General features: G+C 45.7%; 2 protein-coding genes and 1 long non-coding RNA gene across 10 annotated transcripts in view; 2 read left to right on the top strand and 1 right to left on the bottom strand.

Moving 5' to 3' along the window:
• Positions 1–7,953, bottom strand: part of ece1 (endothelin converting enzyme 1) — a 22,512-nt gene extending 14,559 nt beyond the window's left edge. The window contains exons 1-2 of one of the 3 annotated variants that reach the window (XM_027024466.3): positions 7,717–7,953; positions 2,713–2,799 (exon numbers count right to left, since the gene is read on the bottom strand). In XM_027024466.3, coding sequence (XP_026880267.2) covers positions 2,713–2,799; positions 7,717–7,719 — 90 coding nt within the window. In that variant the 5' untranslated portion in view covers positions 7,720–7,953. Of the gene's footprint in view, positions 1–2,712; positions 2,846–7,716 lie in introns of those variants that run through there. The other 2 variants (XM_081705712.1, XM_027024451.3) reach the window with 2 other exon arrangements.
• On the top strand, positions 2,723–4,052 carry LOC118240378 (uncharacterized). The gene is made up of 2 exons (XR_004775390.2): positions 2,723–2,862; positions 3,499–4,052. It is a non-coding gene; the product is annotated as an uncharacterized LOC118240378 (long non-coding RNA).
• Positions 7,954–9,271: 1,318 nt separating the features above from the next.
• alpl (alkaline phosphatase, biomineralization associated) overlaps positions 9,272–17,500 on the top strand; it is an 11,699-nt gene continuing 3,470 nt past the window's right edge. The window contains exons 1-5 of one of the 6 annotated variants that reach the window (XM_027024494.3): positions 9,272–9,421; positions 13,038–13,180; positions 14,567–14,686; positions 15,793–15,908; positions 16,325–16,499. In XM_027024494.3, coding sequence (XP_026880295.2) covers positions 13,114–13,180; positions 14,567–14,686; positions 15,793–15,908; positions 16,325–16,499 — 478 coding nt within the window. In that variant the 5' untranslated portion in view covers positions 9,272–9,421; positions 13,038–13,113. The other 5 variants (XM_027024485.3, XM_081705569.1, XM_027024478.3 and 2 more) reach the window with 5 other exon arrangements.

Genomic DNA, 17,500 nt, shown 5'->3' with positions numbered 1-17,500 from the left:
AAAGAAAAGATATTTCTCCGTTTACTGCCAACAGGTACGTACTTCTAAACAATGACACCATGCAGGTGGATACACTTTATTTTTAGGCTTGGAACCAAATCCAAAATATTCCAAATATTTTCATAATTTGGGGAGGACCTAATAATAGCATTAGTTTTTTGGTTTCGTAAAACTGAGAAGCCAAACCTGGTTTTCATGCTCTGGGTTCACCATGTCTCATATGCTGGTACAATGCTGAGCTCAGTGGTGATTATGTTATCTGTGTCACAAGATCTCATATCACAATGAAAACAAGACCTAGTTTTTGCGTCATCCCCGACATTCCCACGTGCACAGTTGGGCTGGGTTGACCGTTCTATTCACAGGTGTCAGCTTCCACTGCTGTTCTTTATTTGAACATTGACAGTGAATAAGAACAGGGTCTGTCCTACCCTGAACAAACCACCACAGTAGTAGACCCACGCAAACCATTCAGTTTTGCGTTTGTATCCGGCTGCGGCCTCGGATTCCCTGTGTTCTCACTGTTCCTCGCCATGGGGGCCAAACAGGCTTCCCCGGAGACTCTTCTCTGTTGCGGGTGCTGTGGCATGGTTAGCCATTACACTGGGCCGGAATAACGTTGTCTACAGTTAACTTCTACCCACAGTGCTGCAGGGCTACGGAACCAACCCTGATCCGCTACTCCGGATACTGACCTCCTGTATTCATTCCCAGCTTTGAACTGTCTCTGGAGAGGCACAGTTTTTAATGACATGACCGCATGCTGAGATTGTTGCCTCTGATATTAATTTCCTGCAGGAGCGCCACTTAAAAGGGTCGGATTTGTGTAATAACTTAAGGAGGCTTAAGGGCTTTGCACTCAGAATGAGCCGCACAGCTCTGCGGGCAAATTCAAATAAATTGCCTTTCACTTTCAGATAAATTGCCTTTAATGCAAAGCCAATTATACGGCTTAGATCTCGCTGGGCCTGCGAGGTTCAGGAGTCCCACTAACAGCCTGACCCCCTGACCTGTAATTCTAGGGTCCCCCCACCACTCCCGTGGCTTCCGAGTCCCCGAAGCCTCTAGGCTGGTGAAGGGTGCAGGTGAGAGAGAGAGGCCCCCAGGGAGAGGGGGAAAGCCGGGAGTTTTGAGGAAAACCTCTCGGGGCACTTCACGCCTCGAGTGAGCCCGAGGAAATATTTTCGTTTTCAGCGAAGGAAACAAAAAGAAGGAATATAATAAAAAATGGAGAGAGGACAACTTGAAAAACCTCTTCAGCGCCTCATAAATGTCCCTTAAGTCCCTGCGGCGTGACGGTAAACTCCGACCCGTACGTCACGTACGTGAACGTGCGAGTGTTGCCGAGTAGAGGGCGAGAGGTAAAGTGGGGTATACACGTGAGGAATACACGTGAACGACACATCTCACGTGCACATGTTGCCTCTGAACACCGGACAACAGTACAGGACTACAAACCGTCTGTTTATCTGTTTATGCGAAGGTGTGTTAGTTTTCACAAGCATCTCAAACACCTGCCCAGCGGAGTCATATATTATACGATTATTGGCTGACCATGCGGTGAGATACCTGTAAAGCTACATTAAAATGAGTCATAATTATTGTGTAGACTCACGTGTTGTATTAAAGTGATTAAAATGCACAATGCACCGCCAACTAAAACTAACCTGCCACTGTACCACAGCTGAGAACAACAGAGAGAAAGCTTTTCCCATCTAATTCTGTTCTCTTCCATCCTGATACGATTTACTACTTTTAAGTGCAATTATTTGATCTTTTATTAAATGATGACAGATATCACCATTTTCTTTCTTTGTCACACTTCATTAGGACTTTGTGTATGGAAACCATCTGTTAAATGGTGACTTAACAAGCCTGTTCTATAAAGGCAGCTAATGAAACTCACTTTTCCACAACAGGTTTTTTTTTTTTTTTTTTTTTTTTTTTTTACTGTAAATCAATACTTTACACACATCAGCAGACAAGTGATAAAACTATTTTCTGGTGGAATGAACTCCCACTTGCTGTCCGGACAGCCGAGTCCCTTGCAGTTTTCAAACACAGACTGAAAACCCAACTTTTTGCAGAATATTTAAAGGACAACTGACACTGCTCCCATATTCACTGACTAAATTAATACTTATTGTAGGGTATTGTTTATGTTGTTTAACATTGCACTTATCATTGTTTAAGATAGACCATATATATTTTGTACTTGTAGGTATCAGCATTGATCCCTGTATTCTACAGTATTCTAGTTCATTGGTATATTGGACTCTAACCTACTGTACTGTACTAGGATATTCTGTGAGAAAATGACAAAGCACTTTTGTAAGTCGCTCTGGATAAGAGCTAAATGTCGTAAATGTAAATGTAAATGTAAATAAAACAGAATGGAATTAAAAATAAAGGCCAGGAAATGCTAGAACAGCATCTATGAAAAGAAACAAAATTCTCGGAATGTTGCTGTGTCTTAGAGCAGACATGTGAATCAGCAAAGTCTCAGCTGGACGGCACTCACACAAAGGCACGCACCTTTTCCTTCACGACACTCAGGGATCGTTTTCAGAGCAGTTGTAGCGTTACTGCTCCCAGATCCGAAGTCTCCTATGTTTACAGCGTAGCGGTCGCACATGGGCGCCCTCAATCTCAGCCTTAACAGACACACTCAGGAGGCGCACGTGGGGGGGGGGGGTCCGGCCGAGCTCCTACCTGCATAGTGGAGGAGGGACTGACTCCGTCGGAGGTAGTGTCTAACAGGTCCTCTTCGTCCAAGGTGGCCCGCTTGTAGGACGACACCTGGGAGATTAAATGGAGAAAAGAGTCCCTCAGGGCTTCCATAGCGATGACGGGCGGTCACAGGTCAGTTCGTGTCGCGGGTGTGTGCGATTTTAGTTTCAGCAGATCCTGGAAATGGGGTTCCTCTGAGAACCCATGTCGAAGTGCCTGGGCGCGTCGGATAAGTTTCCCATGCAGAGCAGAGGAAACTGAGCTCAGCTCGTGTGTGTGTGTGTGTGTGTGTGTGTGTGTGTGTGTGTGTGTGTGTGTGTGTGAGGGTGGGGGTTTCCTTCACCTCCCCCACCCTCAGGCTCGCACCTCCTCCGAGCCTGGAACGTTCACCAACACCCCCCCCCCCCAATCGCCTGTCAGCTCTTCCTCGGGGTTAGAGCTCTGAGGCTGAACAGGAGGTTCCCGGGAGCATGTGTGGCCGGGGCTCGGACATCTGCTCCGCGAGCAGCTCCGTGCCCGGCCATGTAAACAAAGTCACCCTGTGGGCTGAACTTTCCCCCAGCGAGTGTGGGTGGAGTCTGCACAGGGCAGACGCCTGCGGCAAAACAACGGAAGGGGAGAAAACCTGAACAACAGTGTGTGGGTACAAGGGTGTGATTGTGTGCATGAGAGAGAGAGAGAGAGAGAGAGAGAGAGAGAGAGAGAGAGAGAGAGAGAGAGAGTGCAGGCATTCCAGAGTTGTCCACGCCTACTCTTTCCTATCCATAGGACAATCCAGCCTAGAAGCGGAGTTTCTCTACAAGGACCCTCCCACTCTATGCTACTGTCACATGATGGGTCACTGGTTCTTGTTTCGCTGGGATATCCCAACCAGAGGCTTTCAGAAATGGAAACAAGTGTAATACCAGCATTATTATTGCATCCATCATAAACTGGTCAACAATGATTTTCTTTCCTGCTAAAAAAAAAAAAAAAAGTTTATTGGTTATTTTTGCATGCTGAATCTAAATCAAACATGCTTAGTCTTTCTGATCCAGTATACTCATTCATATATCATCATGTACAGTTTGTAATTGTGTGCATGCGTGCGTGCGCCACACTCCACCCTTGCGTTACACCTGTCCCTAGTTACAGTCATTGTTTCATGTATATTTAAGTCCCTGTGCTGTAGCCAATGTTTGTCAGTGTTTGCTCCTACTTATGCAGTGTTTCAGACAGTTCATTTGCTTGTTACAATTTTCGTGTCTTGTTATGGCTTAGTGTTCTTCCTGTTTGGTGTAGTTTTTTTGTTTTTTGTGTATAAGAAACATCCGTGTCCATGACGGTGACGGCTCGACTTTGTGTCCTGCTTCTGCCTCCTCAGCCTCTCATTTACATTATGTAAACAATCACGCAGCAGTTGCATAAGCACGTGTGAAGATGCGTGTCTTGCCCGTCTGTAGAGCACACTGCTGGACACTGAGATCTCAGGATCCCTGGTTCTCTCCCAACCTCTGTGGTCTGTTCAGCCAGGACTGCGCAGAGCGTGCCAAACAGTGGGATTTGAATGGGCCTGTGCAACGCTGCTGCCAACAAACACCATTCTGCAGTCCACGGCTTGGCTGTCGAGGCTGTTATCTTTTACCCAGCCCAGCACTGATAAGCATTTGGCTGATTCTGCAACATCCAACTTCGCACAACCTGAAAAGTCATCTTGTGGGTGAATGTGGTTGTTTACGAAGGGGAGATGTTGTGAGAAGACATACAGGCAAAAAAAAAGCAAAAAAAAAAGCGTAGTGTATCCAGCTTTGTGGAAGCCCTGGAACTTTGTGGAACTTGAGAATGCAATGGTCAATCATCAGCAGCTTATATTATGTTCTTTTGAAATGGAAACCTATGGCAATTTTTTATATTTTTATATTATGTTCTTTTGAAATGGAAACCTATGGCAATGTTCAATAAGTAGATACAGCTAAAACGCAATCTAGTACTGGGATATATTTTGGCAGTTTGGATATTTGCTAAAAAACAAAAAAAACAAAACAAAACAAAAACATCCCAAGAGCTCTACAAGTTGTGCAACAGTTACATTTAATATCATTTTTTTTCCAGTCTAAGTTCATTCATGCAGCCAAGGTCATAATAATGAGCAAAGCCAGTTGCGCTCATGCCAAGCGACCTGCTAAATTGTCTGGCCTGTGCGTTTACCTGCTGATGTGTAAGCCTTCATATTCTGCACATTCAAGAGCTGGCATGGTTTCCACTGCGTCAGGAGCGCATCCTGGCATGGGTCCCATGACACAGATCTAGGTATGCGCACGACTGCTTGGAGCCGCAAACACACCCATTTAACACTGGGGACCTTGGCACAACAGAGGTGTTGTGACACGGAGCCGGCTGTATCCTAAGGGAAGTGTTAAATCTTGCACTTCCAGCAGACACGGGCTGACGGGATGAGAGGGGAGGTCGGAGGAATGGGGATCCGCTACAGGAGGAACGACGCAACCGGCATGCACGGATCTGTGCCCTTTTCCAACGGTCGGTTCCCCCATAGCACCCCATGAAGTCTCACTTTCAACGCTGGCCTGAGTTTAGCTGGAGCGTCCTTCCGTAACCATGCTGGGCTGGGCACGGTTCAGGACGACTGGTCCCAGGTCGTTGTGAAAAGGGCAGACTGCAACTGGAGAGTGTGATCTCTGCCTCTCCTGAGTGAGGTGATGTGCTCTAGTGGACAGGGAGCGCACAATATTTCAGGATTCCTGGAGTCTGTGCTACAGCTGAGCTGGGCAGGACAAACCACAAGCATGGCATCCGTAATTCCTCACTGATCCTGGAACCCAGTCGATCATTTGTGGCACGAGAGCATTCCCCCGGGATGGCTGGAATATGTGTGTGTGTGTGTGTGTGTGTGTGTGTGTGTGTGTGTGTGTGTGTGTGTGTAATAAAGTACGGTCTCACATCCTATGGTTATATGAGTCAGGTCAGGAGAATTGTTGATTGGTGTTTTTGGCCTGATTTCAAAGACAGAGGCTTCTTGTTCAGGAGATATAAACAGATAGCTTTAGCTAACTTGGCACCCCCTCCCCCCTCAAGCTCCTTTTTCTTCTTTCAAATGTTTTAAACAGCATGAAAACCTTCAGGAATGCACTCTAAAATCAAAAGCATTTGTGTGCATAGTTTGAATTTGAATGATCTGCATCTAGTCAGGGGAGTTAAACAGTGTGGCTTGGTGGTCGACTATTTGCATCTTGCTGAAATGTTTCACTTCACCACTGTCATGCCTGGGTGCCGAGTGAAGTTCCCGGAAGCAGCAGAACCATAATGCCATCTGTTACGTGACCACTTCCTGGCGGCAAGAATTCAGCATACATCAGTACGAAATATGAAGTGAACTGAGAATAAAAGTGAAATAAAGAAGAAATAATAGTAAAAACATTAAAATGGAAATGTTTAGGAAAATTTAGTCTTTAGACCCGAATGAAAGGGAGAGAAATGTCACACCCTGTAGGGACGGGGCAGCTCATGAGCAGGAGGTAAGCAGGAAGTAAGCAGGACATGTCAGAGGTGAATTCCAGCTTAAGAAGCATGAAGGAAGAATTTCAAACTGGCTTGGAAACACACAGCTGTGTCACGCCAGAGGAAGACCCTGTCTACACTGCGCCCTCCTTCCTGTTTCAGCTATGTGCTTCATGTCAGCCAGCTGTCATAAACCCCTCTCTCATCTGTAAAACGTCCAGACTTTACGTAAGAACGGCCAGTCAGGAGAAATTCCCAAAATCCCAGGAGAAAAATCTATTCCCCGTACTGTAAAGAGGCTCGGATGGGCCACACAAATGCACTGAACACTGGGCTCCCAGTGTTCATAATGAAGGGGTCATAATGAAGGTTGTTAATAAAGAGGCAAGGGATGTGGCCAGGTTTGTGAACTTTGACCTCGGAAGCCCAGATCGCTCCTCTGCGTGCTTGCACTCTCGGTTAATATTCAATCCCGTTTGCTCGGGCATTAAGGCTGTGACAGACATTTGCGAAGCTACACCCCAGATTCAGTCATGAGTAATCACACACGTTCTCAACTAACAATATACGTTAGCTGGGGGAAAAAAATTAAAATACTGAGTCCGTCAACGAGATTTTGCAGAGCTGAACGACACGGAGGCTCTGCAGCTGTGAGGCTCGCGTGCCTCCGTGCAGCTGACGCACGTGGCTTCGGTCTACCACGGCAACTCCTGGCAAACATAAACAAAACGCTTCCGACTAGGAAGTCGGTGCTTAACATTACGCGAAAGCCCGTCCCTTCCAGCTGCAGCTGTCACTTTACCCGAACGAAGCCCAGATGGCCCGCAGTGGGCAACGACACCGACCCGACATTTCACGATTTTCGTCAAACACATTTTCTCTTGCAGCATGTCACCACACGAACAGTGAGCTACTGGATGGATTCCTCTGTTGGTCTGGTTGATTGAAGTAGTAGCTCTAGTCATGTTTACAAGCACGATTATGTTTGTTTGTTTGTTTACCATGCAAACTGCACCCTCCATGGGATAGATGGTGCTTTATCGCCTTCAGCTCGACTATTTCCCTTGGTTCTGTGTAATGATTAACCCGAGTGTTCTTACTGAGGCTGCACAGTCACTCGGTCAACACTGGATTCTAGATGTAGTCCAGCGCGTGTTCAATAACTTAAAACAGCTTTTTGGACCTTTGTGTGCGCGAAAAGCCTTTTCTCTCTTTCTCAGTTCCATTCAACAGTGCTTTCTTGGCAATAAACTCTCTCTCTCTCTCTCTCTCTCTCTCTCTCTCTCTCTCTCTCTCTCTCTCTCTCTCTCTAGTCTCAGTTATAGACTACCGTGTACTACACAAGTAATCCAATATTTGACAACGTTACATTACGGAATGCAATAATCTAACATCATAAAAAAACAAGGTAGCCTGCAAGTCGAATAAAGACTGACATTAAGGAGGTTGTGACACTTATTGGTCAACACAGGAACATGACAAAAGTCTTACCATGGCTCAATGTAGGTTTTCTTTCTCAGGTAATTCTTCACTCTTCACAAGACCATCCTTGGTGTTACATCGACTGGGAGAAGCTGTGTTAGCACGTTTGTTTAACTAATCGAGTTTCCGATGGGTTTATTATAGTATCTTTTCAACCAGTAGTATTTTTAAAGAGCCCTGTTCTGTTCCTGACCAATAGCCCTTATGAATTGGGCGGCGCTTTTAATGCGGAAAAAGCGCTCGCACAAAAGCGATGCCAGCGCGCCGTTTCACTGCCGTGCGTAATTTACGCGTAAATATCCAAACACGCAGGGTTTTTAAATGTTCTCCCGTGAACAACTAACCCTAGTTAACACATGAACCAATGCGGGAGAATATTCAAATGTTCGAGAAAAATGGAAAATGGGAACATATAATCAGCGCCAGTTACAATAGACCCATGGCACACGAACAAGTGTATTGAATATTTCTAAAACAATAGACAATGCGCTACCGATTGAGTGAGAAAGTAACTTATTGTGCAAGTCAACCTTTAATAGCTGTCTGCGGATACATACGAATCTAACTTAATATTTGCTTCGTTTCTTAAAGGTATTGGACATTGGACATTGTCCTTTTTAGACATTGATGTGTATGCAATTTTAGGCTAGTTGCCTAATTGCGTGATTTATAATGTTAGAAATGATGCATTCAGTATTAATGGATTAGAAGTAACGCGTGTGCTTTTCTATGGTACTGACAGTACGGCAGGACGCTATCTAGAGGTTGGGGCGTCACTCAGAAAAAAGGGAAGTCGTGAGATAAATGATCATATCCTGTGGCTTCTGAGCAGCACAAAAACAGTGTGCAGTGGTGCGAGTTTCAGTTATGCCCCGCTGAACCAGGGAGGTAGAAACATCCGTACGGAGTACGTCGGTTTTGTGGGTATTTCAAAGTGAATCCCTTGATATTAAGATGATTTAATATTGCAGGACTGTGAAAGAGTCCAGCTGTCCAGAAACTGCAGATAGGTCTTGAAATGTACCACTGGTAGAAAAAAGGTCTTCAAGTACCCAACCCCTGCTATCACTACGGGCCACTTGTTAGACTGAAATGCCCAAATGCTGTTTGCGGTCTCTAAGAGTGAGAATGACTCCGTTAAATAAAATTAAAGTCGGTCTGAACATTTGTAAATATGATTATGCGCTGTTTTGATGCACTGTGGAGGGGGAATTAGTGGGAGGTTAACTGGACACAGCTTGACACCGTTTGACATCTTATGAGTTGAGCTCATCGTCCACGAGCGCGCACTGACATCTTGTGGCGTGACTTCAAAGAGTCTGAACAAGACAGATGTGACCTTTTCGAATGCACGGAAATATAATTAAACCTCAAAACACCGAGAGAATGAAAAAGCTTAAGACAAACAGCGACACGTTACCTTTCAAAGAGCACGGCTGTGGGAATCTATTGCCGCGGACTCCGGACGCGGCTGTCTGTCACCAGGAGGAGCTCGCGATTCAGATAGCGGTATGATCATTTATTTCTAAGGGGGCTTTGAGGATTGCGGTCGCGCGTCACACTCTACCCCAGGTTGGCTATAAAAGCGTTAATCGGGGAGGGAAGGACCACTATAAAAACGTTAATCGGGGACGCACAGGGCGCCGTGGCACGCTCGCGTCGTTTGCATCCACAAAAGTAGCAGATTTGGATTAACAAGGACGCTGCGCGCACGGTGAGTGTCCGTTTCATCTCACTTTCCCCGACATCTCGGCGCTTGTTTCTTTTTAAGCGCTTCTGCACGTTTCTGTGAGACGGGTAAGCCCGAGCGTGTGACTCGAGTTGCACTTGTAAAGACCCTTAACAAGCTGCAGATCTGTTAGGCGTGCGTCCGAGCTTGAATATTACTCGGTAGTTCGATGTGCTGTCTCTGTGAGTAACGCAAAATCGGCAAAATCGCGATACGTTAATCAGTCCACAGCAATGCAAAGTGCAATTATTTCTCTGCGCTGGCCATTGCACGGAATACCGATGAGCTCCGGGCACGTGCCGTTTTTGGGCACTACGGACCACAAGCAGCCCATTGATCCCGTGCAGCGTGCTTGGACGCGCGTAAAGGAGCGCCTCTTCTGTGTTGGCCGGTTATTGCACGTTACGCATCCCGACTCTTAGGCAAGTTCGTAACGTCTTCCGTTTGCTTTTAACCGTGTTGTGTGTGCCGTAACGGGGGCGGTTCGTGGGAAAAGACCCTCGGGTCCGATTTAATACGCATAGCGCGTTCTGAAAGTTTGTTTCCCAGAAGCAGGCTGACTTAAAGATACAAAGGCAAACTATGCAAAAATTAACGTAGTTCAATGTTAAACAGATTTACATTAAGGATCACCAGGAGGAGTAACATTTAGAGTTAAGTGTCGAATGCATTTAAAAACTAGGGGTAAATTCTGTGTGAATAAACAAAGCTTTTAGGAAACCTATTTAGGAAAAGCGAATCCTAGCGCTATCCTCCCTTAAAAGTTTTAACACAACCACAACCAGTGTCATTGCAATGCTGGAACCGAATGGATTGTGCACTTTTAAGATTTCTAAAAATGCATTACCTATAAAAACCTGCCTAGCTAAATTTGGCCAAACGTACCTGAAAGAAACTATACTGATTTGAGTTGGCCTCGTTAAATTAATATAGCGATTTTTATCAGCAAGTACTGCCACATTCATAAGCTATTTGAATAATGCAGATGACTCAGAACAGCTGTTGTATATAAAACATTTAATACATTCCATTTATTAGATTAAAATGAAACTAATTAGACTAAAATAGGTCTGAAGCAAAAGCGGGACCCCGCCTCCCCCAAAACAGGGCCCAGCGATATTTGAGGGCGATATAGAGATTGTACTTTATCACAGCCATGGCTACTAATAGACAATTAACTTTCAAGAGTTATATTTCATTGCCAGGAATAATTTTTTTGGTTTCGGACCATTCTTTAGGGTGCTACCATGCTGCCATTCTCCACTGTCATTTCGCCTGATAACACGAATCGCAGACGGTTGTTTACATGCCTGCGTGTACAATCATTTACTGGTTAAAAGCACCGATTTATTTATTTATTGGTGACCACGGATGGGATTCTACGGCACTGAAAGGGTAAGGATAAGCACTCGTAAGCACTCGTTAGCATCACACTTCACGTCTCTTTAGACAGACCCATACAACAGGCCAAGTCTCACTGGATGAGTCACAGATGCATACCCATAGGGGCTTGGTTTGTATGCGCGCCATCACGCATGTAGGCCTTTTGTGGCATTAATGCGAAAGACTTGGTGTTGCGGCAAATGGGCACATTTCACAGGGCCTTAGATTCTTAAGAGCTTTCCAGGCACAATACTGGCGTCTGTCCTATGGATTCTGTGTCCAGTTGATTGGTGTGGTGCAGCACTAATGTAATTCGGGACGCAGCTGTAATGCGGTAATTGCAATCCTTTGAACTGCGCAGGTCTTGATATGCATACGGGAAGCACTCTATGTGTGTTTCTTTTCCTTCTCCTTTGAAGTGTCCTTGTGAATCCGATTGGTGGCTAAGCTTGGTAATAAAAACGTTTAGACGTTCATCATTGCCTTCCTAACTAAAAGTGTTATCTCTGTCCTGCAGTGTCACGGTTCTCACGTACCCATTTGCACGTTTGCTTAAATGCACCACAGGAGACAAAAGACCCCTTTCTCAGCCATTTTCGTCCTTGATGAAGTGAATGAACTTCATTTTGTTGGGGCCGGTTCAAGGCTAGATGGTCGGTACTGTAGCTAGCGGCAGGTAAAGCGGAAATAATCTCCAGCTGATTCCATTTGTAACATGCTACCTGTGGGAAAGGAATTCCGTTGACCTTGCCTATAACAGCACGACGGTGAGGGGCGACACCAGAAAGGCACACGGCTCCAACGTGCACAGCAGGGGAGAACGCACGAGTCTATTAGTAGCCACCAGCACACAGACTGGTTGACTGTTGGGAGACTTTGATAAGAGCCAGTCGTTTATAGTCTTCTCTAACATGGAGGCACAACTAGGTGTGTTCCAATCAGCCAGCATTACGCCTAATCCTCCTTGTCTCAAACAAACACACACACACACACACACACACACACACACACACACACACACACACACACACATCCCCAGAGGGACAGTGAGTCTCAGAGAGCACATTTTTGGTGCGGACACGCTGCCTTTTCTTTTGTGGAAGTGGAATTGCTCGCGTGTTTGTTTTAATCTGTCCGGACTCGGACGTGGACGCGCCTGTTTGCTGACACCATGAACCGAGAAGAAGTGTGGCTGTACGCGATGGGCATCCTCTCGGGTGCACTGGTGCTCTGTGTGCTGGCACTGCTGTGCTACTTCACCTGCCGGCTGGCATCCAGGCTGCTTCCTGTGGGTGCCCCTCTGCACTTCTGAAGAAAGGGACGGTTCTGCCGCGCTCTCTGAGTTCCCCTGAGCACCTCGTGCTGGTTAGATGGATGGATTCAAGCTTCTGCGGTGAGGGAGGAAGGTACCAGTCTGACGAGTGCGTACAATATATGGCTCACGAAAGACGGACGCGTTGTGCTACGTGAGTGGCACATTCTGGACGTCTGAATCGCTAAACGCAGGAGCATCAGGGAATTATTTGTGAAATATTTGTGGTCTGTAGATTAGCATGATTTTAAAACTCCAAAACGAGGTGAGATTTATGCTACTGTAAGTGAAAGCGCTTTTAAATGGTGTGTGTGTGTGTGTGAGAGAGAGAGAGGTGTCCAGTTAATCAGCTTTGTCATGCCTATTAAACTGTCCTGTGCAGTGGCACTCAATCTCATTAAACTGACCTTGAGTAAAAGGGAGGAAAGTGAGTCTTAACGCGTTGCACCCGCCGAGCTGGAGGGTTCTGCTTTTACTTATCGATTACAAGCTCGGCCTGGTGCCTGACCCAAGAAATGAAAACAGGAACACATCATTCTTGCACCAAGTGTCGTTTTTGAAATGTCCGAGTTCATCGTTCGGGTCAAATGCCTTTTTTCCCCCTTCTTCAATGCTGGTGTCTTCAGCGTCCAAGCTTCACTGTGTTGGGTGACCTTTAGTTCAGCAAGATAACTATTAGAATATAGATGCGGTTCAAGTCTCAATTTGGGACAGAATGTTTGCAACCTTTGCACTGACATTCATAACATCCCCAAGGGGAAATCATTTATTGCACGCTTATTATTATACATAGACCTGTGGGTTAGAATGTCTTTGTATAAAATGAATGTTTGTCAAGCATTTTCAGCAGTATAATGGACGTTTGGATATTTCGTGGGTGCCTGACACCGTGTTCTCTCCTTTCAGCACAAGACTCGGAGCGTGCTGTCCGGCTCAGGGACAGCGGCAGGCATCTGGGATACGCTGGTATAACGACAGACTGATGAAGGCTCTCGCACTCCTCCTCTCCTGCCTGCTGTGGGGGAGCCTAGCAAAGCCCAAGTTCCCCGGTAAGCCACAAAGCAGTCTTGAGTCACGCTGCAAAAAAAAATAAAATCACAGAGTTGTTCTAAACCACATTACACCGACGTCATCACAGTTACTCCTGTGGTCACATCCAGGAGCTTAAAAGAATATTCCAGTGTATATTCCCCCCCATCATCCAGGACAATGTTAAATGGTTTTAGAGTGTTTGCTTGTCAAATGCCTGATTTCAGAATATGGAGTTCTGTAGACTTCCACAGGGCATAATTTCTCCTGCTAGCTGCCAGGCACATGAAGGTCACGTTTTCGATTTCGAACACAGTCCTCTGTCATATCGATATGGAATTCTCCCTGGATAGGAGTGCCTGCTAAATTCTGTAAATAACTTTAAGATTGCTTTATAGAAAATGCAGACAGATTGCTTTACAGATAATGTAAGTTAATAACAGTTAATAATTCCTTTTAATGTTGAGACCCGATAAAGAAAAATAGTGCTTTGTCAGGTTTGGTGAGCAGAAGCCGAGGCACAGCCAGGCTAAAAAAATCAGCTGATTTAATGAGAGTGCTTAAAGGGCAATCCAAACAAAAGGCAAAAAAAAGTTCAGGACAAATACCAGAATAAGTAAACAAACAGGCAAACATGTCTGCCAATGAGCAAACAAAGGAGCCAAAATAGGGGATGCGAGAGTAGACTCAAAAACCACAGAAACAGATGCGTCCGGAAATGCAGAGAAACGGCTCGGAAATGCTGGGCAAATTCAGAGCAAGACCTCCCAACGAACAATAGACACGGGTAGATATAAACAGACAGAAACATTAGGGCAACCTAGACACAGCTGAAACTAATAAACTTGGGCTTGGGAACAGACAGGAAGATTCATGAATCAGGCTGGAAGCCAGACTTGACATGCTTCAGCTCTAAGCATTCGACAAATAAACACATGAAACTTTTGAAGTGAGCCTGCATATGGTAAAACATATGTTTTTGAGGTTTAGGACTGATGTAGTGCCCATGCTGAGTTAAATACCTTTCTGTATTTCTGTGAATGGGCTTGAATAGGCTGTCTGTAGGCTTAATACGGCCTAATCAGTAACTTGCCCAGTTACACACACATATGTTTACAGCGGGTCCAGAGGCTTACGTGCCGTAAGAAAGACATCCTGTCTGTTGTTGATGTCTTTGGTAACACTGGATTTTAGTGGTTATGACATCGGGTGTTTTGACACATGTGACATAATACCTTATTTGGAAATGAACCTTGGGAGACAGCTGTTCCTTTTCTGTCTTTGGAACACAAGCCTCCCCTGTAACTTAAGGGCTTCGAATTTTCAAGGCAGCCACCCGTTGTTTAGACAGCAGTGGGGTGTACATGTGAATGGATGAAGGTTGAACGTGTCGATGTGTTGTGCAGAAGAGGAGAAAAATCCATCTTTCTGGAACGCGTGGGCGCAGCGCACGCTGAAGGACGCCCTGACTCTTCAGGTCCTCAACAGGAACATCGCCAAAAACCTCATCCTCTTCCTTGGAGATGGTGAATCCCGCACTGCATATCCATGCGCCTTTCCCACTTTTCCTAAATAACATATTTCCCAGATTTAAAGCCAATGAAGTATTCAGAGAGTATATACTGTGCCAGGTTATCAACACAGTGCTTAATCAGGTAACTTTTTCAGCATGCGAACTGATCCACACTAACTTTAATGTATGACAGCGGCATGTAGTGGTTAAGTCAGGTACCCCTTCAAAACCCCCCCTGAAACCCCATTACTATACAGCAACTACAGTGGATAAAAGAAGCATGGAGTGTTTGTAGCCATATGCTAGTTGTTTAGCTGTTATTATCCAGGCATAGCTTCCATGGTCCATCTAACAAAAACTACATACACAGCGTTTTCCCTTGGTTGCTGAAATTTATATGGTTGTTTGAATTACTGGCTGAATTATTGTGAGCGTTGCTTTGAAGGGTAGCCTTGACAAAGACGCTTCAGTTATGCACGACACAATTTGTGTCTCTCCTGTCTCCATTAAAAGTTCGTGGCCATGGCGGCAGGTCCACAGACAGCGATGTTTTGCTAACTCTGACCAGGTCTGGACTGCCATCGACCGGCCCCCGTAATGAAATTCATAATTTGATAAGTCAGATTTTATGTCATTTTGCTAATAGGCTTAACATTACAGAATTCCTCAAAATAACACCAGAATGGGCACAATGTCTTTAGGCTATTTTGGCATTTTTCTCTTCAGTTCCAAAATCTTAACATAATTTGCATAAAAATGTAAACATTTTTTTACACCGAAGCAATAAGGAATAAATTAATGACGTCTATGTCCATGGCTTGGTTTTACGGAAAACGTACAAGGCGGCTGATGGTAGTGATACAGCCATATGGCGCTCCCAGTTTCTCGTCAGATGAGTCATGTTCCACTCTGTCTCAGTGTCAGTCTAGTTGAGCTTTTATAAGACAGGTGCTCATTTCAACTCCATAAAAGTTAAGAAGTCTATTTTCAAAATGCCACAACAATCTGCAGTCAAGCCCCTCAGATCTCTGCAGCTTTGCAGACAGGCCTATCAGGAAGAAATATATATATAGAGAGAGCGAGACAGGTGGCATAGACTAACCTTTTTTTGATGTGTAGGTATGGGCGTTCCCACGGTAACGGCGGCGAGGATTCTGAAGGGTCAGTTGAACGGGTGCTACGGAGAAGAGGTTCAGCTGGAGATGGACAAATTCCCCTACGTGGCTCTGGCCAAGGTTCCCACCTTCCCACTGCTATCCCATCATGCCCTTCCTTTGTGCTCCTGTGCCTTTGCTGGCATTCGAGGTTCCATTCAAGTCCCAGTCTGACATGAGTAATGGTTGCGGTGGCCAAATAAAGGCCGTCGCGGTCTCGCCGGGTGGCAGCGTGGTGCACACGGATTGAGTTTTCCGGCCCTGGCTGACAAATCGGAAAGACCCCATTCCGAGGTTCCCGTGCAGGTCATTATGTCCAAACGGCTTGTGCGTTACACCTGGTGAATGGTTTCCGACCTTATATTCCGGGTGAGGATTTGAATAGCCTTGTGTTGAGATCCCAGCATGCTCTCCTTGTGAAACGTAGCTGTGAAGTACGTTGCTGCACATTGACCTCGTACCACTGCCTAACGGCGCCATTTGGACTGTTTCCGCAGACGTACAACACCGACGCCCAGGTGGCAGACAGCGCAGGTACTGCCACGGCGTACCTGTGCGGGGTGAAGGCCAACGAGGGCACGGTGGGGGTCAGCGCGGCAGCCGTCCGGGGTCAGTGCAACACCACGCAGGGCAATGAGGTCACCTCCATACTGAAATGGGCCAAAGACGCAGGTGTGTTTTTTTCCCTGTACCCGAACTACCACTAGATTTGATCATACAGGTGCAAAGAAAAGGTTTTTTGACAGGGGCAGGGTAACAATGGCATGTTCAGAATGTTGGACATGTACCGACAGATACAGATTCGTCATCTTCTGTTGCTAGAAAGCAGCACACTCATTGCAGAATGAACAATATGTGAAGCACACGGTAGGTAGATAGGCAAAGGACTAACCGCCATGGAAGAGGAGCTAGAAAGCAGGAGAAGGAATGTCAGGGAATGTGCTCTGACAAGCATGCTGCTTGCCTTAATAGCTCATTCAAACATGGAAAATAAAACTAAATGACACGTTTAATAAGACCAAAGCTCTTTGCGGAGAGACACGGGAAAATAGACCCAGTGGAGCGAAATTCATTCCCGAATGAAGAGGAGGGTTGACAAGAGTGAACGATTACTGGCACGCTGTAAAGGCGAGGTGGCCGAGAGGACGCAGGAGTCGAAGACCACACCCTGAGCATAGAGCTAGGTGCCTGCCAGAGGCATCAAAAGCCACACAGCGAACGAGAGATTCCAGCTTGTTCTGTGAGTTTAGATACGTGGGATCGTCTGCGGATCCTGTGGGGGTGTGAAGTCAGGAGTTGTATTTAAAGGGAGGTGCGATTTGAGGATCTGGGAATCTGCACAGTCCTTTGTGAAATCTGTGCTAGCCATTCGAACGCGAGAAACTTTCACAGGTTGCAGACTGAGGACTTTAATGGGGTGAATCTAAATCCAAGTTTCTGCACATATTGATTCAGTTCTTGAGCAGAATCTTTTTCATTAATTTCCTCCACATTAAAGAGGAGAGCACACTGTCCTCTTCAACTCTTGGCTCACTCTTTAGTTATTAGTCTTAAGGCATGCTAGTCAGTAAATACTGTAAATGAATCAGTAACTAAACTGAAACTAATATAAAAACCATGTAGTCATAAATATAAAGAATGAGAATGAGACCCACCAGAAAACTGTCACCGAA

The sequence above is a fragment of the Electrophorus electricus genome, chromosome 22, assembly GCF_041902795.1.
Source record: "Electrophorus electricus isolate QZ-2024a chromosome 22, ASM4190279v1, whole genome shotgun sequence".
Classification (NCBI taxonomy): domain Eukaryota; kingdom Metazoa; phylum Chordata; class Actinopteri; order Gymnotiformes; family Gymnotidae; genus Electrophorus; species Electrophorus electricus.
This window is presented reverse-complemented; position numbering and strand designations above follow the sequence as displayed.